Genomic DNA, 27311 nt, shown 5'->3' with positions numbered 1-27311 from the left:
AAGTTTATCTATACATAAATGAATAATTGTGTGGTTATCTGACGTTTTTACCTTCTATCTCAGTATTCAAGTTCATGTATTTGTTAAAATAACCTATTTATTTGTTGATGGTTTTATTTCTGTGACATATCGATATATTTTTGTATGTACTACATCGATTCAAGATTCTTAAATGTAGCGAATCATTATTATCAGTTCACTTGGTTTAAATTGATAAGATTAAGACTGGTATTATCCTAACTTCTGTTATACTCGTATGAGGATATTTATAAATATCTGACAAATTACTTTACTGCAGTGTACATCCCGTCGATATTTTACTATTATGACAGTTTCTTATACTGCAGAGGTCAGTAGCAGTACCTCCGGACTAGGATGTTTCCTCAAACTTTTGAAAAGGTTTGTAATTAGATGTATGTTTAGTGTCTTCGGTTAACTGTAGACTTGTCCTGTTGGAATTTTGTGCCGTAATAAGAATCTATTTCAAAATTCTGGTATGTAAAAAACTATTATTGATCAATTCTCAGCAATTCCTCCAAATATGCTATTTACCTTCAAAGTGTTTGATGGGAAATCAAACGCATACATGTACCTACTGATTGTTGTAAAAATAAAAAGTTTGGCGGCAAAACTTTTTCAATGTACTCATCTTGATAAGTTTCCTAACGTAGTCACTCTCGCTACCTATATACAATAGTACAGTACAGTAGAAGTGATTGGCAGTCTGTTCGTGCTCCGGCTTATATACCTTTTTCTTTGGTTTATATCCATGCAAAATTCTCGTTATTGAAGTGTCCCGTTGCTCATCTGTAAATCTACCAATACACCAAAGGTGAGCACGTAATTTCACTTAGTTATTGGACAAATTAGTTATTTCTGAGATAACTTAACATCATCCAAAACCATTCCAAACTAGACAAACATCGAATGGTCCTGAACAAAAAGGTAGCCTGGCGATAAGAACGCGGCCCAAAATCATCATTAGCACGGGAGCTTGCTGTAAACATTATAACTAACGTTATACCTGATGAGTCTAAGGATCCCTCTTTGGCTGATATCTTCAATTTCCTTAAAGGTTTCGATAGGAAATTTGACAAAACACAGGAAACACTAGCTGAATTGAAAAAGGATGTAGCATGCGTTAACCAAAAAATATCGTTTCTAGAAGAGGAAAACGCTCATCAGAAAAAAGAGATACAATCACTGGATCGCAGAATTCGTCGAAATAACCTAGTGGTGTTTGGCATCCAACTCGAAGATAAACTAGAAGCACTTACTCTACTAAAGTAGCCTGCTAGAAATACAAATTGAACTGTATGACTTGAATAACTTATTCGTTTTCACAAACAAAGATAATAGGAAGATATTGAAAATTGAATTGCTGTCCTTTTGGAAAAAAGTGGAGATACTTCGAAATACTCAAACTGAAGAACAAAAACAGCTTGTCCATAGGTCACTGAGGAAACATCTCAATACCGCCAAAGAAAACGGAATAAAAGCGACTGTACGGAATAATCTACTGGTCATCAATAAAAACACATATTCTTTAACAGACTTGGAAACGAAACCCGAGGTTTTGCGTAGCGAAAAGCACTCAGAGGATTAGACGAAGGAGCAAATATAATAAAAGATCGTTCTTTCCCCGAGGAGACATCTGTCAAACGAAATCTCAGACTTAGAGTCCATTTCACCCGGACTAATTCCACTAAACAAGATAAATAAGCGGTTGATAGTGCTTTTCCGCCTTTTTTTGTACACTTGTGTCGATTCATTTATTTTATTTTCTCACTTGTGAATTAGATTGATTTCATTGCATTATTATTATTTTGTTCTCTGCTGAATCAAAGTACAATGTCTAAATATTTTAGTTTTGCTCACTTGAATGTGAGATCTCTGTTCACTGGGTTTGATCAACTAAATGATTCTCCTGCCTAGTGAATTCAGATCCTACACGTCGAAAAACTTAAAAAAAAAAACTCAAAGAGCATTTATTTGAGTAGTTCACTTTCCTCATGCTGACCGTGGCTCATGCGTTCACACAAAAGATTTGGTGACTGAAAAATAATCTTTTCTTGAAATTGTCTGTATGTACTGTAATTTTCTTTTATTAATTTCAAATTTCATTTTTTTCTCGAAGGTTGAGTTGAAAAACAGCTTTGCTGACACTCACCTATTCACCATTTTTTCTTTTTTTGTGTGATCTGTATGTTCTTACTTCAGGTGAATAAAGACGTTTTATTACTATTATTATTATATGGGCGACAATTAGTCATTGCCCTTCACCCGTTGGTCCGCGTAACCCTGTTGATAAACCGTCCACAAATGCTTGACGATAACTGGTTACAGTAGTATCTTGCCAGATCTTAGATACTGTGTGACCAGCATTCACCCACGTTTCGTCCAGATAAATCTTTTTGTGAGCAGAACGCATTTCTCTAATAGAGCGAAAATATCTCCGTCGCCATGATACTATATCTTCTCTTTCTATTAAGACAGATTTACGGGATCGTTTGGCATATATAAATTTTAATCTTCTTTTATTATTTTCCTTAACTTCTCTTTGCTCATTTTTGGAATGAGATCATTATCCATTACCTTTGTCCTAATGGATTCAAGGGTTGGCGCTTTATTCTCAAAAAAGAAAGAATGAATGGTACCTATAGCGTACAAAATTTTTCTGGTACTCGTCCCATTAAATTTTTTTTCTACTTCGACAATATACTTTTGGAACTTCTCTTTGCTCATTTTTGGAATGAGATCATTATCCATTACCTTTGTCCTAATGGATTCGAGGGTTGATGCTTTAGTCTTGAAAAATAAACAATGAATGGTACCTATAGCGTACACAATTTTTCTGGCACTCGTCCAATTCATTTTTTTTTCTACCACGACAATGTACTTTTGGAGCTTGCACAATCCCAGTCACCTTTTTTTCACGTACAATGCGTTCAATTGTCGATACGGATATTCCTGTTAAAAATGAACACTGGGCTACAGCTTCCACTGAACGGAGTGTATTTTTTAAATTTTCGTACACTCTACAGACAATCTGTTTTTCTTCTAACGACATAAACTTCCGCTTTCTTTGTACATTACTTGGACCTTCTACGGCATCCATCTTAATACTATAAAAATGATAAAATTCAATCAAAATTCAATCAGCTATTTGTCAGTTGTTTAGTTACCTCAAAAACTATTTTTAAGTTGATGTATTTTGAAAAACACTTTATTGTGAGATTTTCACTAGAACAGATTAACAAATCCGCAACAAGTGTTTCGCTGCACAGTAGCTTTTTCAAGCGTGTTCACTAAAAAACTGAATTCTACATACATTGTGATTTATATATACTTTTTGAAATATTACTATCTACCTAGAAATAATATTCTAGGAACTAATTAATGACAGTTATACCTGAGTTTAACGAACATTTATACCTGAGTTTAATGACTAGGTCAACTAATTATCTCACAATAAAGTGTGAATGTGATGAAAATCTATGATAATGTATTTCGAAAAACAAGTATCGGCCAACTCTATCTTATATTTTAAAGTTGATAAATATAACAGTCTATTTAATAAATATAATAAAATATATTTAATAAATACAAAAAAGTCACCTTTACAAGAAACAGAACACACTACGCCTATGCAGATAAGGACGCTTGATAATGAAGAAACCGAATGACTAGTTCACCTATTCGCTCGTACATCCTATCGATATGCAGAAGCTATTTTGTTACGGGGGGCAAATTTTATAGAATCATCTTTCTTTTCAATTATTTACAATGGCGATGCATAGACAATAAAAATGACCCCGGTAAGAATTTACTTCTAACATTTAACATTTCTGCCCTCTCAGTTCAATTTGTATATGAGTTACCTTCAATTGAAAATTGTCAGACTATAGCTGCCAAAACTTGGGTATCCTCGCTTTCAATATACGGTGACCTACTACCCAGCTATTATAGGCTATTGCTTTTACAGATGCTTTCATGTTTTCAGTGTGCACACTTCCACGAAGGCAAGGTACTCGTAAATTGTATACATCCTGACTAGACAAAGGATTCCTCTATGACCATCTTGGCAATTTTTATTGTTCCCTTGTCGGTTGGAAAACCGTATTTATATTTTTTTCTAAGTATAGAACATATTCAGTCGATAACCTTTGGAAAAAATGGCTTTTGTAAACCCTCTTTCGCTTCCTACATATACTTGCCCATATTATCTGACCACGATAACAGCATTCAATTGAACAACTTTCTCATTCTATATCATTTTGCTAACTTTGACTGATATTTCAATGTAGAACCAATATAACATTAAATTATATTAAACACACTTTACAGGTGGAAAGGAAGCGTATACAAATTAGTATGGATAGATTTACTCTTCTTCATGACGATATATTATGTCTTGAATATATCTTATGTATTTTTGATGAATCGTTTCTACAAAAGGTAAGAATATAAAGGACCTTTTCAGATATCTAAATGTGTGTTCTGTCTTATCGTAGACTAAGCTTTCTGATAACGGTGGATAACGTTAGAGATAAGGCTTCACTTAAATTAAAAAAATCTCTCCAACTGATGAGCACCGAGTATATTATAAACAGCTAGGTAATTTCACAACACAAGCTATCATGAGAGAGAAAAAATCCTATTTTTCAACCAAACTTGATCATTGCAACCCTAAACAATGTTGGTCGATTCTGACAAATAATGATATAATTATTTCAAATAAACTTGATCTGCCGACTCACTTGAACGATGCTAACCGCATCAATAATTTTTAAGAAATCTATTTCAATAACCACACCATCAAATATTTTACTGGATGAATATAAAAACCATATGCTTATACCTTACTCGATTGCAACTACCGGCTTATATCTGTGGAAGATATTTGCATATAAAGAACTATCTTTATTTAAAAATTCGTTGGATGTGATGGTCTCAGTATAAAAATGATCGCATTGTATTGTCTTTTCATTCTTCTTTATTTAAGGCATATCATCAATTTTTCTATCGAAAAGAACGTTTTTCATACTATATGTGGGCAGACGCCAGGAAGTTGTTTTTGATGGAGTATGTACATTCCACATCTTTGAATTTCAAGGCGGGCGTTCCTCGGGGATTAATTTTTGGCCCTCTCCTATTTACGATAAACATTAGTCAATTAGTGAAATGTCTTCAGTATTTCAGTGTACATCTCTGAGCCGATGACACCCAAATCTATTATTCTTTTGAACCACACAGGGTAGATGACGCTAATAGGCGGATCATTCATGATCTCGACACATTCTGATCCTTTGCTGAAAATATGTGCTTAATGAGTAATACATCTGAGCCGGAAATACTGATATTTGGTCCAAAAAATCACAGAGATATTGTAAAACAACAACTCTATATTAGTATAGGCTCTAATGGGTTGGAAATTGTGAAGGAAGCAAAAACATTTGGGGTGACTGTAGACAATGATCTCCGATTTGATTCCCATGTGAATAAATTAATTCAGAAAGCTTACCTCTCACTCAAGCTGATTTACGGAAATCGAAAATTCCTCCGTAAAAACACAAGAATTACTCTCGTTCTTTCATCTTTGAACTATGCAGATGTACTCTATGGACCAAGTCTCACAATTAGGAACAAGAAAAGGCTGCAAAAGATTCAAAACTCCTGCCTTCGCCTTATTCTATTCATGGAGTACGTAGAAGGAACAGAATCTCATCATAGCTGTCAGAAACTTGTTGGCTCAACATGGAAAACCGAAGGTCGCTACACTCTCCGTGTATCTATCATAAGGTTATCTGCAATAAAATTCCGACTTATCTATATAATAAAATTACATTTCGGACTGACGTACCTACACAACTTGAATGTACGGTACAAAGGGTTATTAATCCTCCGATATACACTCACGAATTTTTCAAGCGGCCATTTACGTATCAGATATGTAACGTTTACAATAAACTTCCCCCCCATTTGAAACATTTTAAAATAGATATTTTTGGGCGACTTCATTGATTCCAGTGGCGCATTTGCTTTTTCAGCTGCAGGAAAACTCGGAATAACCTGCAGCACCACATCGTCTGAAGATCTTGATCTGCCAATGTCCTCTCTCTCATAAAACAAAATGTAGGGTTTCTCCAGAGGCTCCAATAGATTCAATACATCGCCAGAACACTTCGTGACACGACTATCGTCAAACTTAAACTAGTCCGTTTTGTCTTTGACCAAGGCGTAATAATACCAAATTCAACGCCAGAACCACAGTGAACAATGAATATTATAATAATAGACTGCTAGATTGAAATTTTCATCTATTTCGAACCTTCCAAAGAGTTTCTTGCTTCCGTCAGAGGTTGAGTCTTCTTTGAAGATCATTAAAAGATTTGAAGGAGATTATTAAAACTAAAATCTACAGTATTTTTATGTTTTATATGTATGCGGACTAAATTTTACCCACTGCTGTTCTATGAACAGGGACAAAAGTCCTATTTCGAACAGTCCTTTGATCTTATACGTACCTAAGTTATTTAGTGGCGGATTTTCAAATTTTCATGGTATAGGCTGAACAGTTTTTGTATAAATATTAAATATTTGAAATATCGAATATAAAACCTATTTTTACCATAAACTTCAGATATGTATTGATAAAAATTAAATAAAGCTGGTATTGTCTCAATATGTTTTTATTTACATAAACATAAACTCAATGTAAGTACGGATCTGCCTTCGGCGCCGATACCGTGCACGTCAGGCTTCACACACGCCTATAGATTCTACTGCGCTTATAGTCTTACTTATGCATTGTTTTTTAACTCCATGGATGCAACACTATCTTCTTTCTTATTAAAAATGACTAAGGAATGATACCTTTTAACCCTTCGTTAGTGTTATTCTGAACTGCAAGTCACAGCTCTCAAATCAAAACGAATTGAAATACCGACTTCTAGTGCTTAGTAGCTGTAGTTGAAACATATTCTTCCAGATACTACACACTCTCATCTCTTTCCAACGTCTCAGTTGTAAGTGACACATCTTAGAAGTCAGTAAGGGTATGACATACCCCGGAACACTTTTAATGTAACTATTTATGTCATCAAGTTTGAAAGTCAATTTCTCCTTTGAAATAATATTCTGCAAAATATTGTTGATTATTTTCATGCATATATCAGGAGTTTCACTAAAATTGTGAAATGTCTTACGAAGAAGAACAAAAATGACTCAAACGTTTATGGGAAGAGTTTGGCGCCAGTTCTGAAGATGATGAGTTATTTATTGATAGTAATTTTGAAGGTGAAGATGAAGGTGTGCTAGTAGAAGTCGGAGTCGCACAAATAGGCGAAGAACATGCTGCTGGAGAAGAAATAGAACACGCAAGGGACGAATCGGAAAATAGTTTCTGAGACGGAATATCCGGAAGACAGTCGAGCATTTAATTGAACCAGTATCTGGAACTAATCGAAACATTACTTTTGATAACTGGTTTAGCAGCTACCCTCTTATGATGAATCTGCTCGAGAGGCATAAGTTAACATCGGTGGGAACTGTCAGAAAAAACAAGAGACAAATACAATCCATTTTTCTGAATATAAGGAACAGAAAACCTCGCAGTTCTGTGTTTGCATTCAAAGAAAATATCACAGCTGTGTCATATGTGCCGAAAAAGTCGAAGAATGTCACCCTTTTCTCTACATTACATCATGACGATGCTATAATTGACAATTCTAGTGACAAAAACTACCTGAAATTATCAGCTTTTATAATTCCACCAAGGGCGGTGTAGACAGATTGGATGAGTTATCTGCTAATTACAGTGTGTCGAGAAACAGCCGCCGTTGGCCTTTGACACTATTATTTTCGTTCATGAATTCCGCTGGAGTAAATGCTCAAGTTATATTCAAAGCAAATACGCAGAAATACAATTTGAAAAGACGACATTTTTTGAAAGAACTCGGTCTGCAACTGATATGTGAATTTCGGAATCAACGAAGACAAAATCCCTGTCTACGCCGACCACTATGGGAAAACCAAGAGGTGGAGCGTCATGAACCTGTACCGAAGCGACGACTCTCAAGCAGTAGATGTTCTGTTTGTCCAAGAAGCAAAGACAGGAAGACTTTTTATGGATGTATGCGATGGCATAGTCCAATTTGTATGGAGCACGCAATGATGAAATTGTGTCAATTTCCAGAGCCCGTAACTCTTTTATTTGGTTATCACTCCCAGTTTTGCAACGTTTTGTTTGTGGAACAGTTTTTTAGAATATTTGTTGTAGTTGTACATGCCATATCATGACCTCCATATTTTATGATAAATAAAGTTGAACTGTGTTTTTCGAGGATATAATAAAAATATATTTTTCAATTGGTGATTTTTGAATTTCAAAGAGAAATATTCAACTGCTGTTTTTGCTTCATTTCACTGATAAATATGCAGAAACACATATGTGGTTATCAAAATCACCAAACTTCGTTACCTCAGTAATTTTGAGATGACTTTTATTTGGGGTAGGTATGCCATACTCTAGTACACTAACCGGGATAATTTATTTGGGTACACTAACGGAGGGTTAACGTACGTGAAACCTATATGTACGTCCGCTCTGTATATTCATTTCAATATGTGTATTAAATAATGCGAAAATGTTAGATGATTCAGAGCAAATTGTTTGTGCAATAAACAATGTTGTTATTGTTTTTATACTGTAAGCAATTGTGAAGACGAATTTGAAAAGAAATTCTTGATTCCTCTTTTTAATTTTCTATTAGGTATAGATGTGAAAAGGTTTACATATATCAAAACAATTTTATCTATAGAAAAGGACTTCAATTGTAAAAGGGGACTTCAGGAAAATTCCTGACGCAATGAAATTTCTGGTGTTTGGATAATAAAAATTATATACTTGATAGTACAAAAAAGGTGCCTATATATGGAGCGGTCTATATAGCAGCGATTACAGCGAGTTATGTTTATGAAATCCTGCCTTTTGCTTGTTCAGCACTTCATAAAATGCTGACGCTATATAAGAATCCCATCTTCACAAGAGCGCGGAGTTCTGTCACTCTTTCGAGCCTATTTTTTCAAACAGTTTTTTAAAAAGTAGTAGTTCGCGTGGCCTAAACCTACAATTAACACAAAACCCTATTTTCAGTATTAAATTAAGCCAACTCATAACAGAAAATAACGGAAGTAGAGTTTTTTGTAATTTTTTCTATACATCCAATAACATATATAGCAACTCACATAAAATACAAAAAAAAGTGTTAGGTAATGCCATTGATGTAAATTACTGTAATAAAGACGTGACCCAGTGTAAAAACCAATAATCGAATTTAGATATAGCTTCCATCATATGAAAAGAATTCCATTATTGTAAAACAGTTTTTTTTCTAGAGTCATGATTCTTTCTCGGTAAAAGGAGATAATATCATCACGATATGATAATACTACAATTTTCATTGTTATATGGTTTACTCTACCTGATATTTTGCAAATTATATATTGACCTAAACAGGATGGTGCGAGACTTGAGCCACCCTCAACTTCAAAATTTTAAATACGGGATTTTTATTTATTCTATAAATTTTTCATCGCCAATGTCCATTTAATAATTCTCCCAATATTCCTGTTTATACTGTAAAATGTGTTGATTTGCTAACCCACTTTTACAGTGAGGTTTTCCCACGTCACAGAAGTACAAGAAAAGTTTGAACTTTTGAGCCCCACTCATTACAGAACTAGCGAATTGTAGTATATTATTAGGAAAGTTGACAAAATGAAAGATATTGTTAATTTCTGGAATATACAACTCTCACGAAATTTTTATTTTCTTTAAATGAGAGAAAATTCAATTTGCATTATGAGGTCTATATACTAGCTCATTTTTCTTAAACACCGATTGCTCAAGTTTTTAACTCCTGGAGTTTCTACATGGAACATTCTCACAGGATGTTATGAAATTAACACATTTTTACTTGGAGCTTTACTTATTTCAATGAAAATATAGTATAGGTATTAAGAGACGTATCACTTCCACTGAAACGAATATCAGGACCGTAACAAAATACTAATTATCTGCTCATATGAAATTAACATTGCCTATAAATTGCGATGAAAATATAGGAAATTAGTTCACCCCCTAGGGCGATTCCGCTGATCCAGCAGTACCACCACCCTGTCAGCAGTACCACCACCCTGTTTCAGATGCTGACAAAACAGTTCTCACAGGAACACACATCTTCGAAGCTTCGCATCCCGAGTCAGTCAGATCGAAACAGAAATGGCATTAGGAGGAGCATTGAATAGAATTAATAACAAACACCAGGCGTCACATATCATAAAATCACAATTTTTGAAAGAAGGTAGTTTTACGAATGAATTGAAACTTGTGAAATCAATACGTAGTAAAATTAACTAAAACGATGATATATTGACTAGAGCAGATAAAGGCAACACTGTGGTTGCTATTGACCGAATCGACTATGTCAACAAAACCCTTGATTTCTTGAAGTTATGAAATTTTGAAATGCTGAAACGTGATCCAACTAATTCTTTCCAAAGACCAGTGAAAGATTTTTTGAAAAATTCAAATATACTTTTTACTGAAAGGGAAAAGTTCAAATTACCATTGATGAACCCCTAAATGCCCAAATTATATTCACTCATAAAACTGCACAGAGTTATCCAATTAGACCAGTGGTTTCCTTTGTCACTGCACCATCAGTGAAATTATCAGAAAGGCTAATCAATATCATCTTGAACCATTGTAACTTCAAAATCAATTCTACATATGACTTAATCAATAAAATAGAGAACATACCTCTACCAGACGACGCAAAACTACTATCTTTTGATGTGCAGAATCTATTTCCCAGCATACCTTCTGATGAGGCTATTACTGTAGTAATAGAATTATTAGATAAAAATAGAGTGAAAATAGAGGACCTTCTGTCGTTATATCTCAAACAAAATTATTTTCAATAACAACAATATTTATTCCTCCTCAAAAGGTTTGATGATGGGAAATCCATTAAGCCCCTTACTTGCAGAAATTTTCATGGATAATCTAGAGAAGTCGATCTTTAAACATCCTTTGATTAAGAATCTCTTGTATTGGCATAGATATGTGGATGACGTTTTGGTATGTTATACAGGTACAAAGAGGCAATTAGATAATTTTCATAGGGATATTAACAAAATTCATGAAAACATGTCTTGGTCCAATTTCTTGGACCTAATAATTAGTAGAATGAACAACAAACATGATTTTTCAATTTATCACAAACCGTTCTATACGGATATTACTATACATCACGATTCTTCCCATCCTTATCAACACAAAGTAGCAGCTTATAATAACATGATTCACAGATTAGTCAATGTTCCTCTTTCAATAGATAATTTCAATAAACAACTTAATATCATCAAACAAATTGCGGTTTATAATGGGTTTAAAGCCGAATTAATAAACAAAATACTTGCCAAGAAAGTCTACGCAAAGCGATTCGAAACGTTTTTTCTATTGATAAGTAGATAATCAAAATTATTGAGCTTTAACGTATTTTGGATAATCAACGGAAAAAGTGGCTTCATTTTTGAGGAAACGAGATATTAAAATTGCATATAGAACAAGTAATACGTTGGGAAAGTTAGTTAAAAATAATAAAGACAAAACATCCAAATTCGAGAAATCATGAGTATATAAATTAAAGTGTGGAACGTGCCCTAAGGTATATATTGGTCAAACGGGCAGGACTTTCAGGAATCGAATCCAGGCACATCATACGAGCTATGTAATAGGAAAACAAATTCAACATATTCAAATCATCTTCTAGAAAAAAATCATATCTTTGATGAAGAGTTCGAAATTTTGCACATAGAAAATAAAGGTTCGAAACTGAATCATTTGGAAGCAATGGAAATTATTAATCTTAAAAATTCAAACATTCTAATGAATAACCAACTGGATTTGAATAGATCACCATTATTGAACTTGTTTTCTTAAAAACAAGAAAGAATTATTATCGATGTAGATGTGAGGTAATATGCTTCAGGTAATCATAATTGAACAGGTACCTTAGGTAGAGGTTTAGGTAATTTTTTTGAGGTAGTTTCAATTGTGGTTACCTGTGGTATATAAATATTAATGTAAGAACAACTTGAAGTATAAATCACTTGAAAAAGCTACTGTGCTAGCGAAACATGTGATATATTTTTCAAAATAAAGTTTGTGAAGATCAAATCGTGAGGTGTAGTTTTTGAAATTACTATGGATCTTCATCAAGTACCGGCCGAATCAATCAGAAAAAAAAGATCTAAGTAGAGATACATAAGTTTTTCAGTACAAACACTTTTATGCCCAATGCTCATATTATAGATATTAAGAGAGATTGAGAAAACTGAGAAACTTCGAGCTAATTCAAAAATGTTATGTACCTAATTATTACATGAGAAACATATGTTTGTGTCATGATTTTTTAGAACAATTCCAAACATAATGCTAGAGGTACGTGAATCGACTTTGGAGGTGATTCTATTGACAGCAAAATTAATAGGGCGACTAAGAAAAGCAAAATTAACGTAATAAGTCTCTGAATAAGTGTTGGGAGATACATTTTTTGGTATTGGATAAAACTTTTAAATCGATAAGGGTGCCACACATAATATTCATTTAGTAAGAAACTCATCTTTTTTAGACATTTTAGAGCAATTGTGGAATATTGCGCAAAAAATGGGAGTTTGATACCTCTTAGTTTCTTCTTAGGATTTTATGTTAGTATCGTGTACAAGAGATGGTGGACCCAGTACACATCTATTCCATGTCCAGATAATATAGCAATCTTGGTAGGAGCCAATATCAAGGGTAGGGTGAGTATGAATTCAATAAGAACTCTTATAGTGTCGAATATAAAATTAATTCTCCCAATTTTTAGAAATGTGAACTTGTTTTTGTACTGCAATATGAATTGTAGGACGAAAGATCCAGGATATTCAGAAGAACAATTGTAAGATACATCTGTGTGGCATTTACCATGACATTAAGCTTGATATCACCGAAAGCTAAGAAACGTTTTCCGACGTTGAGGCATTATGTAGAAACTGGTCTTATGTCAGAAAATGAACAGAGAATAATTCAAAACATTGATAACGAGTATCCCAACTACACAAAATACTGGTGAGTACAAAATATTTCAATAACTGTTCAAAGTTTGCCTCCTATTATTGAATAAAATGAAAGGAATAATTTTGAATTCGTGATTCTTGCTTAGTACTGATGAGTTCTATAACATCAAATAACGATGTCTAGAATTGAATCATTTATGTTCCAACATCTTCTGGTAGCCTATTTGCAGTGAAATAGCAGAGAGAGACTGAAAGTGATCTTTCATTTGGCAGGAGATCGAATTTTGTAACAGATCATTTTTAGGAAAAACAATATCTTTGGAACAAAACTTTATCTTTGATTAGTGAGGTTTGAGTTTTCTGTCTATACAAATAGGTAGTGTCTTCCTAAGAGGATCATCATACCTACTTCTGAGCCTCTTGCTGGGTCTCTTTTTGAAATGTGGCTTGAAGATAGGTCTGTATCTGTCTCTCTTTCAGTTCGGAAATCCAAAAATAGTTTCATTGAATGTTGAATGAAAAATAATTTTCAAATAAAACCTGTTGATATTATTTATCCCATGCAATCTCCTTGTAAATTACAAAGCTTAAGTTCTCGTTTTTCAATTGAAGTAGTATATTGAATGGAAATGGTTTTGCAAAATTTTAACCAAATCAGAAGGGTACATTTCAAGCTTTTCCTATTACTATTTTTTCAATTTTCAGTACCGTTATCCGACTGAGTTGGGTAGTAGTACTCTACCAATTTTTTCTTGATTATAAAAATTAAACCATTGTGTTACTGTTACATAAATTATGTTCAGGAAGCTTTGCAGAAGCTTTGCTCTATTCAGTAAATTATATGCAGTGCCTGATCAATATTAGATACTTACATCACAATTATAGGTTACCTTTAGCTTGGGCAGCGAACGTAACTACCAGAGCCAGACATGAGGGGATAATCAAACATGATGTTGCTGTTAATAATATATTGAACGAAATCAATATTTTCAGAAGCAAATTGAGTTCTTTACTAGATTATGACTGGATAAGTGTTCCACTAGTCTATACCCAGGTATCATATCTTCTAAAAGTTTATCAGTAACTAAAACGTGTTACAGTTCGGCACAAGATTTGATCATTAAACATTACCAACACTTTCAGGTGGTGACACTAACTGTGTATAGTTATTTTATGCTTACGGTTATCGGAAACCAATTCCTATCTATGGAAGGTGAAGGTGTATTCATTTTCAGTTTGCCTATTGTCCCAATTTTAGAGTTCTTTTTTTACATGGGTTGGTTGAAAGTTGCCGAGACACTCATAAATCCATTTGGTGAAGATGACGATGACTTTGAAGTTATGTGGATGATTGATAGGAATGTGCAGGTAAATTATCTATGTGACCATCATTTATAACACCAAAAGAAGTTCTTTTTCGATTCATGATTATTTATAATGGTTAAATATGGATATATACAATTTATTGTGAATTACCAACTTCGTAGGTACCTCAAGTTTCCTATTTTTAGCATTTGCAATAATTTCAAATTTGTGTGATATCAATTTTGATTCCCTAGAATATATTGTTGAAACTGTATCTGTTTTTCATGGAGAATTTTTAATTTTCTCGTAGTTTTTTTATTTTATTAGATATATTTTTGTTCGTTTTCTAAAATTGTAACTTTGTAGTTATAAGCACCTATTATACTTTTTAAACATACTTAGTTGACCCTGTAAAAGGTTTTTAACTGTCTGGTAATAAAGACTATTATTATTATTAGTATTACGGTCTAACAAGATCCTGTTGTTACTAAGTATATAGAATAGTTCCAATTTTCAAGTGATTCTTAGGATAAACACTTTCTATTTGAAATGGTGGATATTTAATATTTACTTTCAATAGTAGTAGTGTAATGTAAATTCAGTGACTTGCCAAGAAAAGTAATAAAAAGCTGAGTGAGACATAATAGATTATTAGATAAGATTGAAGTTTTGAAACTTAAAGATATACTGCATACAGAAATGGGAAGCTACCTTTTCTATTAGGATTACCAGTTCTGTGACCTCCGATATTCAAACCAGTTACCAATTTTTGTCAGTTTGATAAATATTGTCGCAACTCAGTCCTCGCTTGGCTATTAAAGAGAGGATTTTATTCGCTGTTTCACCCATTCATTCATTCATCCAAATAATGAAAGAACTCATTTCTAAACTTATTTAAATATTTATTGTGAAGAAACGGAAAAAACAAACTTAATAAAAAAAATACATTAAAACACCAAAAACTAACATTATACTGCCACCCAGCAGGATTGAAGAGAAGATGTGCTGCATTGCTGATGATCAATAGATACTCAAATGAAAATCTGAATACTGTCTGATCTTGACCTCCCTCAATATTTATGAAGATTTATATACTGACATTGCAATTTTGATCCGGTTACTGTACTAAGGTAAAATGCTCAGCATGCAATCTGTGCAAAGTTTGCGTATTTGGAGATTGTTTTATATTCTATATCCTGTGATCGGATCAATTTCGATGTCTATGAACTTGGAATATTAAACGATGGAATTCTGAATATTGGGTGTTTTTTGTGTTAAAATATTGAAGTTGAGGTTGAAACATCTTTCAATTCATGTATTTACTTAAATTAATTTGAATTATTTCATGATTATTTTCTATATTTGACAATATTTCTGCAACAAACATGAAGGTTTGCTAATAGTAAGGTACATATTATGAAAGTAATAAAAGTGTCAACAATGACTATAATCGACTATCCAATTAACCTGCACCTGAAGACATGGTGAGATTCAAACTGGTATATTAATTAATCCCTTTTTAATTTTAATCATCTTGATATTCCTCATCAGAGTACAATGACTACATTCTTTTTTATTTCATGCCAAAAAAAATTACTGAAAAATATAAGTTGAAAATTATGTTGATATTTTCTTAGGTTTGTTATTTACTGGTAGACCGAATTCATCAAGAACACCCAAAGTTAGAAAAAGATTTCTACTGGGATAAAATTGCTCCTATTTGTCTACCATTCACAGTAGCAGCACAAGAGTATATTGGAGAATTTCCCCAATCATCTACTAGAAAAGTAGTTGTTAAAAATACAGAAAAGGATCTAATCCTTCCAGAGTATGAATCCCAGGTAAAGATTTAATAAATGTAAAATATGATTTTTATACGGCACTTTTTTTCAGACTGATGGTAGACAAGAAGCCGGTAAGTTGAAAATGAAGAATGCCCACAAAACAAATATTTCAAAAAAGTATACATGATAAAGGTTTTAATTGATTTTAGGTTTTATTTAGATATCCAAAAATTTTGTTTCATACTTGTTCAATTGTGATTTTAGGTTTATAAAATACTTGAAATGTATAAAAGTTTATATATATATATATATATATATATATATATATATATATATATATATATATATATATATATATATATATATATCTTTAAGGGGCATCAAAATATTGGTCATCAAATGAAAGATTATTTTCAAAATACACGAGAAGACACATTGAAGATGTTCCTTTAAGTCAAGTTATAGATGTTCAAGTAGGCGATGATACATCCAACAACCAGGTAAATTTTTGAAAACTAATGAATTATATTTTGTGACATGTTATAAATGTATCAGAGTTTTGTCTATGAAAGAAGTGTAGGTAGGTATATTGAAAAATATAAGTATTAAATATACAAGTAATATTTTTAATCACCTTCATTCAGTAGGAAAAAGTATTGGAATCATTGTTGAGTAAAGTTATTATCATATGTCAAATCTCTAGGAATTCAGCGAGTGAAAAAATATATCGATTGTTTTTTATTATTACAAATGATGTTGACCCAACGTGAAGTTAACATTTCAAGATTATTCCTTTATGATGTTCCTTATATCACTCATGTTAATCTTATTGCTTGTAGGAGAATGGCGGAAACACTAGTTTTAACAGAACAGCTGATTCATTGAATAGTGAAATTGACCATTTTGCCGAATTAATTCAGAGCAGATTGAGGAATCGAAAGGAAGTGCTACATAAATATATGAAGATTTTAAAATCAATGGAAGACCAAGAACAAATTATAAACGATATATTAAAATGAAATTGATGTTTTACACAAACTATAAATTTTATAACAAAATGAGCTGCAGTGTATATTTATATATGTATAAAAAATATAATATGATATTCAAGAACTTGATACATATACAGTTTCTTTTCCAGTTTTCTTGATAACGTCTAGTATAACTTCAGCTGGTAGAGAAGTTTCAACTTTCACAGTCTGATTCTCCAAGTTAATATCAATTTTCTCGACTCCCTGACCTGAAAACATAAAAAATTACAATAAAAAATGAGATTATAGTCGCTGCATATTGGATATTATGAATTATCTTGATGCGCTTCACTCATCTAAAGGATTTTTATAGTGCAAAAGTTGATATTTTGCACAAAGGAACAAGTTTAGATAGTCTTCCATAATTTGAAAAATTAATGAATGATGTCAACACATAATCTGCTCAAGCATAATAAAGGTACAACTGAAAAGTTCACCCAGAAAAGTTTATTCCTAATGTTACTTTTCCTCATTTCCAACCTTCAACAGTTTGTTTCGTATGTCCACCACAAATCCGTAGGGGGAAATGATGTCCATTCTCAGAATAAATTCGCCGACAATGTTGGCCACTAATACCTTAGTTTCTATTTCGCAATTTCCAAGCCTCAGTCTCACCTCAGCTTCTCCATAGACTGTCAATCTATCTCCAGTGGCTGTTTCCAGAATAGGTACTACTGATAATTTATTCAAACTGCTTCTGTTGAAAATGTCTGCTCTCATTACAGACCTCGTTGCTCCAGTAGTGAAGATTACTCAGATTATTGATAAAAGTACTGATGATTATTCAGAAATCCGTCGACAACTAAGCTGTTACTGTTGCGTCCAATCATGGAAATCGAATACCTAGAGGCTTGGGATGCAGCAGCCAATGTACTTCTCTTAAAGTAGGCTGAATTTGGTTTTTCCAAACTCTGTCGCTCCAATTCGGGTGATCTCGAACGCCTATCTCTTCTTTCGTCGGATGTTGGACGTGATCGACAGTCACGCCTTAAATGTCCTTCTCTCTGTCGCAGTTATAACATTTAGGTCCTTCCTCTTGCCTTGGGTACAGTTCCATTCATCAAATATGTCTCAAGAGTTCTTCAACAAGTCCTACTATGAGTCGATCTTTTCCTTCATCTTCCTTTTCATTGATGGCACTCAATAGAAGTTTTTGTTGTTGTCGCGAAGCATTTTTAGCAGCTTAAAATTCTAGGGCATAAATGATGGCTTCATTAAATTTTTTATGACTGCTGTAGCTCCGTGTCACGAACCCCGTCGATGAAACTATGGACGCTAATCCAGTGGGCGAAGTTATCAGGTGCTTCTGGCTAGGCGAGTCTTACCAACCTTTCGACTTCAGCCCCAAACTTTTGCAAACTTTTTGATGGATCTTGAGTTCTCGCCTTCAGTTGAGCTTGGTAGACTTGGTAGACTACCATATCTGACCTCCAAAGCTGATACGACTGCTTCATAATCCTTCTGCCTATTCACTGGAATATTTTGCAGAATTTCTGAGGCCTTTCCTCGTAGCGCCAGTATAAGAGCTGTTGCTTTCTTCTCATTTTTCCATTCATTATTTTCCGCAGCGGCCTCAAATTGTCTGCGATAAATTGACCATGAAGATTCGCCATAGAAAGTTGAAGTTTTAATAAAACTACTGCTAGAAGGGAGAGGTGACGTTTCCGATTTGCATTTTTCCAAAGCAATCCTCTTCGGTTCCAGTAATTCTTTCCGAAGTTCTCGGAAAACCTCTTCAAACTTTTTGTCGACTACTTCAAACTTCTCCTCAAATTTCCTTTCAACCACCTCGAGCTTCTCATCGACTATTTTATCCAATCCCTCCTTTGTTTCCTGAAATACTTTTCCAAATTATTCCTGAATATTTAACTGTTTTTCTTGAATACTTAGTAGTAATTCACGATCTTCATTTCTTCCTCCCTTCGTCGTTCATCTTCTTCATTTTGGCGTTTTCGTTCTTCCGCCAGACCCGCTTGCAAAGCCTCGAATATTTTCGTAAGCTCTTCCATCTCGTCGTAATCGACACTCTTCGTTTTCACCATAAAACAGAAAATTTTCTGTCAATTATTCCACTTTCGACACCTAATGTTAAGTTTTACCCGTGGGTTGACCAATAATTGACTACACTGAATAATCAAACTTAACTTTATTTCACTTTAAATACAACAAACACTTCAAAAAAAACTATTATTTGAATGTCTATCGCCTTACTCCCGATATCCTCGTGGCTAGCCTTTAAATATAATAGTAATAATAATAATAATAATAAGACGTTTATTAATCTGAATTCACAATTACATGACCAGTATAATAATACATATATTTTGTGATATACATATTAATTGGCCTATTGTCAGCTTTCTGATACGAGATCAGGTGCTGTTGAGGCCCAGAGGGAAAATGCATATACTGAGACTAAGATTGAGATTATATGAAAACTGTCAGGTGAGTACTAAATATCTCAATGTTGAGATAGCTTCTCTTTTACCATTCTTTTGAATGACGCCATCGATTTTGTGAAGTCAGTGATCCGAAATTTATTCAGACGATTTGCCGTGCAGTATGTGAAGGAACGTTTGAATATCTCTTTCTTATGGGAGGGTATAGTTATAATTCCTCTTCTACGAATATTTACGTTATGAACATGGCTTCTAAAGATGATTTTTTTGTGTAAATAAGGAGGTTTTTCGTATTTTAAGATTTTATAGAAGAAACAGGTTGTATGAAGTAGTCTTCGATTATACATATTCATCCAACTTATTTCCTTCATTTTATGCGACATTCTCTGTCTTCGCCTTATACCAAATATCAACCTTACACAAGAATTTTGTAATTTCTGAATGCGCCCGGAATCTCTATTATCTAAACACGGCCCATATATGCTATCACAGAAGTTCATGTGTGAGAGAACAATTGAATCACATAGTTCTTTCTTTGTGCTTTGATTTAGAAATTTACTCTGGTAGTGGATCATTTTCAAATTAGCATAGCCAATTTTCAACTTCGACGTAACGTGCTCCGTGAATTTGAGTTTATTGTCAATTATCAAACCCAGATTTCTAGCGGATGTTCTGAAAGAAATAATCTCATTAGCTATACTAATGTTCAAAGATGCCTGCAATTCGTCTCTGATTCTATCGTAATCGAAATTCCGACGAAATCGGTAGCATTATTCTTGCTGCTTCTAAAGTGGCGGGGAACCATCGTACCTTCGCGCGCCCTTAGCTAGGTCACGTTTGGTTTATAGTTACCAGTGGCAGTCGGCGTTATTTTCTTTCGAGCATGATTTACAACAGTAATATACCCTTCGAAGAGTCCAATTAGTAACTTGTATTTATAAATTCCGCGTATAAACCCATTGATCGAAAAAATGAAATTTATAATACTTACTCAACTTTTTCAAAACGGCATTTTGGAAGAAAGTCCTTTCCCATTTTCAAAACCTGTAAAATTTCTTTCAAATACGCCTCTTTTGAAAATATGCGTATTTTTGTTTGACAAATGTCAAGATGTCTCATTCGATAATCTATAACAACAAACAAACAGGATGTTGACCGAGAATTCCGAGACCGAGAACGAAAAGTCTAGAAAACTAGAAGAATACAGGTAACAAGTGTACGAGGTCTGTTCAAAAAATAGGGTGAATGTTCAAATTTCGCGGACTACGTTAATTCGATTGTGGACAGGAATATTAACCTGAACTGAGTTCTCGAACAGTTATCAGTACAGCCACTTTTCTACTTCTTGAAAATGGCTTCAAAGTCGAAGCCGAAACGCCTAACAACTTTGAGCGCGTTTCAAGCCGAAATTCAGATGCTCAAATTTCTAACCCCGGAAACCTATTCTTTTTGTAAACTTATCTGGTGACGTTTTAAAGACTTTATCCATCTTCATTATCAAACCTATGATCAATTTGATATTATTAGTGTCAATAATAATAATGTCAAATTGATTTACATCAAAAGACGAATTATAACTACAAATTATATTGTTTTGATTTAAATACGTTGGATAGGAAATGGATGGTCTTTAAAATGTCACAAGATAATACATATTTATTTTATAAACTCAAGTTACTGACAAATTAGATTTTTTTTTCAAAATAAAATATTTAAACAAAATTAGTTTTTACGATATTTCAATTATCTTCGCATCTCACAGAATATATTATTGGAAAATTTATATCAATACCCCCAGTCCTATTAATACTTTCTTTAACGCAATATGATAAACGGCGTCGGCCGCCTCTTCTGAAGTTGTTGTCGGAAGTCAGTATTTTAATGGCTCGTTAGCGGCGTCCTCAAGGAGCATAGCAAATAGAATATTTGAGTGACTTTGTGGATGTCGTCTCAGGCAACTGGCACACTTGCTTGATGTACCGGCAGGTTTGCATTCTTGAAATTCTTTCACTATTAGACAATACCGAATGTACTGTAATTGGACCCTTCAGAGGTTTATATTACACAGTAACTTTTAGGGATGAACTTTTCTGTTAACCCTTTATTACATTTGAGTGGAATATTTATTCATCAGTTTCTAGAGGGTTAGAGATAAAAAAAAATCAAGAAATATTAACTCCTCTACAAAAAATTATGTCTTTCATAGAAATACTTTTTTCAGATAATGATTCTTCAATTTGAATTCATAGAAGAAAATATCTAATGGGTACTGGTGCAGTTTCCGCTCTTCCAGAATGTAAAAATCTGTAAGGTGCAGCAGCTCCTCAATTAGCATTAAACATTGTTCACAACCTAAACGATGATGGAGATTCATGCAGGAATGGAGCTTGATTGCATTCAATTAATGGAATGAAAGCAAAACAGCAATTAATATAAGTTTTCATGGTTAAATAAAAATTCTAATACCATTTACAATGTTTAAATAACAATCGAGTGGATATAGATGAAACACATGGGACACAAACTAAATACGGGAAGAAATAGTGTCAATAATTATCAACAAAATAAAATTATTAGGAGTCAATATAAATGACAGATGTTTTCAAATAGTAACTCAGTATTCCCATCCGAAATAGTTTTGAAAGAGCCTGAAAACTAGTGGAAAAATAGTCGAAAATCACGGGGAGAAATAGTGTCAATTATCAACAAAAAAAAATATATTAGGAGTCAATATAAATGACGGATGTTTTCAAATTGTAATTCAGTATTCCCATCCGAAATAGTTTTGGAAGAGCCTGAAAACTAGTGGAAAAGTAGTCGAAAATCGTGTTTTTTTACAAATGAATGAAAATATAACTCCTAAACCTGCTATTTCCTCAATAACACTCGTATTACATTCCACATGTGTTATTTTGTATCAAACTTTCGTGCCAAAAAATATTCACTTTTCGTTGACAATGTGAAATTTACATGAAAACTCTTTATTTTCAACAACAACAACAATTCAACGGTAATAAGATCAAGAAAATAAATAAATAACTCAAAATTAATCAAATAATCAACATATACGATTTTCATTTTTAAGTGGCGTAAATGATCAATTTTTTATTGCATGTATGTATTAACTTTTTGAAAACAATTTTCATTTGAATTGATAACACCAACGTTAGAAATATGTTCTGAATTGAATTCTAAATAAAAAACGGGACACTGTAACATAACTAATATTTATATTCTCACAACAAGAAATAGTTGAAAACGGTTGTATCTGTTTTCTGGGTCAGTAGGGGTTACTTTCATCAGATAGGGCAAAGAGGAATAGCCATTATCTCTTAAAAATATCCTCGTGATTCTCCACGTTCAAATTTAGTCCTTACTGAACAAAAATTGATAATGCAGAATCGTGCTTGCTTTCTGGAGACCGTGCAACAATATCAATATTGGTGCACAAACTACTTGAACATTCACAGAAAATAACGTTTTCTATTCCTAAATCAGACTCGAATTAGGAGGGGGGGAAACCGGGGTCTATTCCCCGAGCTGCAAGTTCAGAGGGTATTCGTAAATAGGTTCAACACAGAAAGCACAGCGATGGATGCATTATTTCCGGAAGGCCTATGTCCAAATGTCAATCACTTAGTGGACATTTGGTGGCTGAAATTATAAAGATGATGAAGGTAAAAATTAATATAACCCTTCAGGATTTTTGAGTGAGGAAAATGTATACAACCCTTTATTTGCGCAATTGCTTAAAATATTTCTTGGGTGCTTCTCCTAAAAGAAATCGAATAAAACATTTTCCGGCTGATTTCTCTGGATACATAATGTACAATTCTAACAATTCAATATTGTGAAACATCACTCAGATCACCACAGATTACCTAAAATAATACAAGTATCTTTTTAAATGGCTGTTTCGATTATTGTGGAATGCTGCCCTCTCCACTTTCAAACAAACAGCAAAAAGCTCCTTTTAAGGTTGTAAAATATCAATAATTGAAGATTGTGAAATTTCTCCAAAATCACCACAGACTACCTTAAATAATAGAAATATTTAAATACAATCCTATTAAAAATGAATCTACTTATTTGAAAACTAGTTATATAAAATCTTAAAGTTGACAGGAGTAACAATATTGGTGGTAATGGTAATTGCCAGAATATGGATTGGATAATCATATAGTGATATGATGATACAATAAGAATTTTATATTGTTCATTGATGAGATCAAAGTTAGAACGTGTATAAATTGTGGAAACACAAGAGGAAGAAAACAATAGGAACAAAAGCACAGCAGAAACAACAGGAATAACAAAGATACAAGAAACAACAATGGTACTAGAAACAACGAAAGCAATGTTAACTGATCTGGAAGTTAATACAACTACATATTTCAACAATATTGTTAAGTTGATAGTGAAAATCAATGAGCAACTTTTTTCCATGGTAATATCAGGCTACCAATTGATTTCAATTTATTGAAATTGATGTAATTTAATCTCTTCAAATGATTTCAGACATCATATAAAGGTTATTTTGTTTTTGCAAGGTACTTTTGTTTTGGTTGACAAAATGTTTCCTTAATTTACATAGTTCTATTCCAATATTTATGGAAGAAACAAAAAGTGAGACACACTGTACTTAGTTTTACAACTTGTGAAATAATTACGTGGGCCTCGTCTTGTGGATAGATAGGTATCATCTTATACCTTTTGGGGTAAACCGGTTTTTACCTCAAGGCAATTGAATGAATGCCTTCCATAGTGTGAGGCTGGTCCCCCACCTCTTATATGAGCTCCTCAATAATACATATATGCCCTTTCTTCCCCTCTTCCTAACACCTTTCCCCTTGATCCTCCGCAGTCCATTTTGCTCCTTGAAATAACCCTTTCCGGATTTAACTGTAAATAACACACAGTGAATGGTTTTGTATGAAATGTAGGACTTCTGCCGAGGGATGTTTGTTTCACCTGCTGCAAAGCCCTTGAGGAAGGCACAGGGATAGTGACAGTGAAAAAACGCGGTATACAGACGCTAATGAAAGTGAGGGAGAAACACTGACTTTACGACAATGAACAGTTTTTGAGAAGATTGAACGGAGGGAGTCACCTTACATGATAGCTGTAGAAAGAGATACACAGTCTGAAGTAATGGTAAAGCATCTCCCCACAGTTTCGACTTCATGCAGGGATCATGACAGCCCTGCTTTGGGCTCGAGGCTTCACCTACTGGGGGATATATTTGTTTTCTATATGGAGAAAAAATCACCCAGGAATTCATAAAGACCCAGCAAAAATGACCAGTTTCTCGACGGAGATTTGTCCGTATAGTGGAAAAAAACAGGTATGAAAGATAGGGTTCTCGAAACAGTGGGACGAGCTGGTGAGGTGGGACAGCAGATAATTCAGCGTATTTCATGAAGCAGTTACCTAGTCGGATACTGTATCCGAATACAGAAGTCAAGGGAACTATGTCTCACAGGGTTTAACTTACGCTTAAATTAAAGTTAAATAACTGCTCTGCAACTTCTCTCTTTCCTCACTGGAGTATGTTTGCCAATATATATTGCTCAGATGACTGGGCTACCTTTCAATTGAGACTGAATTAAATATTGCAAAGAGGTTCAGGAATCTCTTTTTTCATATAAAAATTTACATGGGTATATGGTTTTGTTTTTGTTGAATTTTCTTTTTTGGTGCCAGTTTCTCATTTCATCAATAGTTTTCATGTTATTCTGAAGTTCTTCAATAGTTGCCTCACAACTAATAGCTTTCCTATCATCAGATAATATTTTTAGTTTTCCTTTTGTAATGTAACTAGGAGATCATTCAAAAAAGTAAGAATATTAGAGCGTCCAGAGTAATCATATATCTTTCTGATAGTTGTTCCTCCAGTTTGAAAAATATGCTTTTAAATGACAGAAAACATTTGAAGCATTTCAGAGTGAGGCTCTTCACGCTCAAGAAGCTGACTCTTTCTGAGATGGTAGTCAAAAGTTCCAACGAATTTGAACAAAAGAGATACATATTGATCTTTGAGATATATATCTCTTGACTTTTGATTCTTTAGCCTTTTAATTCATTATCATTTTGGTAACAACAGATAAACATACTGACCTTTAAGTTTCCCCAATACTCTTTCAACAGCGCCAGAACAACCTTCGCAAGTCATAGTTACTTTGAATTCATGTACTTTCGCCTGTAAATTCATTTATAATTAATATGAGAAATAAATTTGAAGTTTCATGTTATTCATACCATGATTATGTACTGGGATGTTGACACAAAGAATACTTTCAGATAACTGATAAAACAATGAGAAGAAAAAAATTCAAAATTCTCCTTTCAAACTAAAATGGATAATATTCCGGCACAGTTTTCTTGACGAAACCACAGTATGGAATAAAGATTAAAGGTACTTTTTCATGGACAGTGAACAAATGCACATGCTCAGCTCACAACCTTCTTGACTTATCTTCTTGACGAGATATTTATATATAAAATCGAGAAAGGTTAATGCAGTCAAGCTGCTGGAAAATAATTCCATGAAAATCAAAAGATAAATAGATAAGTACTATTTTGATCACTCCCATATTGAAATCAATATATGTCTTAATTATTTTATTTATATTTCCGGTTTTCAACACAGCTTATTTATGTTTCTCCGACGTTCAACTCGGAACTAGGAATGAGGTGAATTTTAAATAAGGTCAGGTCAGTTAGTTAGTAACAAAGGAGGAAAACATTCAAATTCTAATTTTAAAATCATAATTTCCAAATTACATTACAAAATGTGAGATTGAAATTTTCCTCTTTCAAACAACGGGAGTTAAGTTACAACTTCGCGAGACACATAATTAAGAGCTTTCCTCTCTTTCATTTCAAGTTGAAATCGGGTACAATCATTCAAAAGTACTGCCTGTGAGTTGTATTTCAATAGACAGATGAGGTTTGATGATTGCTCCAACCAATAGAAACTCGCTAACGTTTGGCAAAGAAAATAGTTGAATCCGTCGGATCCATCGGTGAACTGAGCGTACGTTTCAAAAGTAATTAAAAATATGGTTTGATGTCAGGGTTCGTATATAGGTATATAGGAACCCTGGTTTGGTGTTTCTAAAATCGCTGCTATTGTGGTTCTAATGAAAAACCGGTCAGATATGGAATACAGTTTTTTGACCACAGACCACAGTTTTCCATACAGTTACTGAATACTGTCGTCAAACGTCAAAATACCAACCAATGATTTTGTTGTGGTGAAAGTGACAATTGGCTGATGACGAAAAGTCAGACAGTATGGATTTGGAGCATTTAAGCAGATAGTACCTCGGCCACTTTGAGAGAAAACACTTTCTTTTTGACCAAGATTTTTTGTAATTGAAGAATACATTGTCTTCTATTCACTGAATTCAGCTGAAGTATCATTTTTCAAATCCTTTAATCAATACATTTAAAAAATATAGTAGGAATTGAGCACCTTTTTTATGTAAAAATATGCATCTAGGTATTCTTAGAGAACACAAAACAGTACCCAACTCAGAATCACTCACTCATTTTTCTAACAGACTGGAGTAAAAAATGATCAAGATATTTTTATTGTCGGCTCATGAAATTCTCCAATGTTAGAACCCCTTTGTAACAACTATACTGTGCCCTCTATGATT

General features: G+C 33.4%; 2 protein-coding genes across 5 annotated transcripts; one reads left to right on the top strand and one right to left on the bottom strand.

Moving 5' to 3' along the window:
• Nucleotides 1-237: 237 nt before the first annotated feature.
• LOC111505441 (bestrophin-2) lies at nucleotides 238-22631 on the top strand. 4 transcript variants are annotated; one of them, XM_074182275.1, is made up of 10 exons: nucleotides 238-399; nucleotides 4348-4458; nucleotides 12702-12873; nucleotides 12978-13180; nucleotides 14014-14182; nucleotides 14272-14496; nucleotides 16071-16274; nucleotides 16327-16348; nucleotides 16593-16717; nucleotides 21869-22631. In XM_074182275.1, exons 1-10 carry the CDS (start codon nucleotides 326-328, stop codon nucleotides 21908-21910), a joined length of 1347 nt encoding a protein of 448 aa, XP_074038376.1. In that variant the 5' UTR covers nucleotides 238-325; the 3' UTR covers nucleotides 21911-22631. The 4 variants fall into 4 exon arrangements, with proteins under 4 accessions (XP_074038376.1, XP_074038372.1, XP_074038373.1 ...); XM_074182271.1 differs by lacking the exon at nucleotides 21869-22631 and adding an exon at nucleotides 17057-17335 and having other exon boundaries at nucleotides 241-399; XM_074182274.1 differs by lacking the exons at nucleotides 238-399; nucleotides 21869-22631 and adding exons at nucleotides 3698-3818; nucleotides 17057-17335.
• On the bottom strand, nucleotides 17208-26089 carry Atox1 (Antioxidant 1 copper chaperone). The gene is made up of 3 exons (XM_023160246.2): nucleotides 25906-26089; nucleotides 25765-25846; nucleotides 17208-17457 (listed from the first exon to the last, which is right to left on the bottom strand). The coding sequence occupies exons 1-3, from the start codon at nucleotides 25906-25908 to the stop codon at nucleotides 17324-17326; spliced, it is 219 nt and encodes a 72-aa protein (XP_023016014.1). The 5' UTR covers nucleotides 25909-26089; the 3' UTR covers nucleotides 17208-17323.
• Between the last annotated feature and the right edge of the window lie 1222 nt (nucleotides 26090-27311).

The sequence above is a fragment of the Leptinotarsa decemlineata genome, unplaced genomic scaffold, assembly GCF_025532065.1.
Source record: "Leptinotarsa decemlineata unplaced genomic scaffold, Ldec_3_MD MMD2_tig00026328_RagTag_RagTag, whole genome shotgun sequence".
Lineage (NCBI taxonomy): Eukaryota > Metazoa > Arthropoda > Insecta > Coleoptera > Chrysomelidae > Leptinotarsa > Leptinotarsa decemlineata.
This window is presented reverse-complemented; position numbering and strand designations above follow the sequence as displayed.

Bases quoted from the DNA above. Each gene is read 5' to 3' on its own strand.
- Atox1 (XM_023160246.2), bottom strand. The intron at 17,458-25,764 runs GTCAGTATGTTT...TTATGTTTTCAG, and splicing joins AGTATTGGGGAAACTTAAAG to GTCAGGGAGTCGAGAAAATT.
- LOC111505441 (XM_074182271.1), top strand. From the start codon at position 326: ATGACAGTTTCTTATACTGCAGAGGTCAGTAGCAGTACCTCCGGACTA. The intron at 12,874-12,977 runs GTGAGTATGAAT...TATGAATTGTAG, and splicing joins GAGCCAATATCAAGGGTAGG to GACGAAAGATCCAGGATATT. The intron at 13,181-14,013 runs GTGAGTACAAAA...TCACAATTATAG, and splicing joins CCCAACTACACAAAATACTG to GTTACCTTTAGCTTGGGCAG.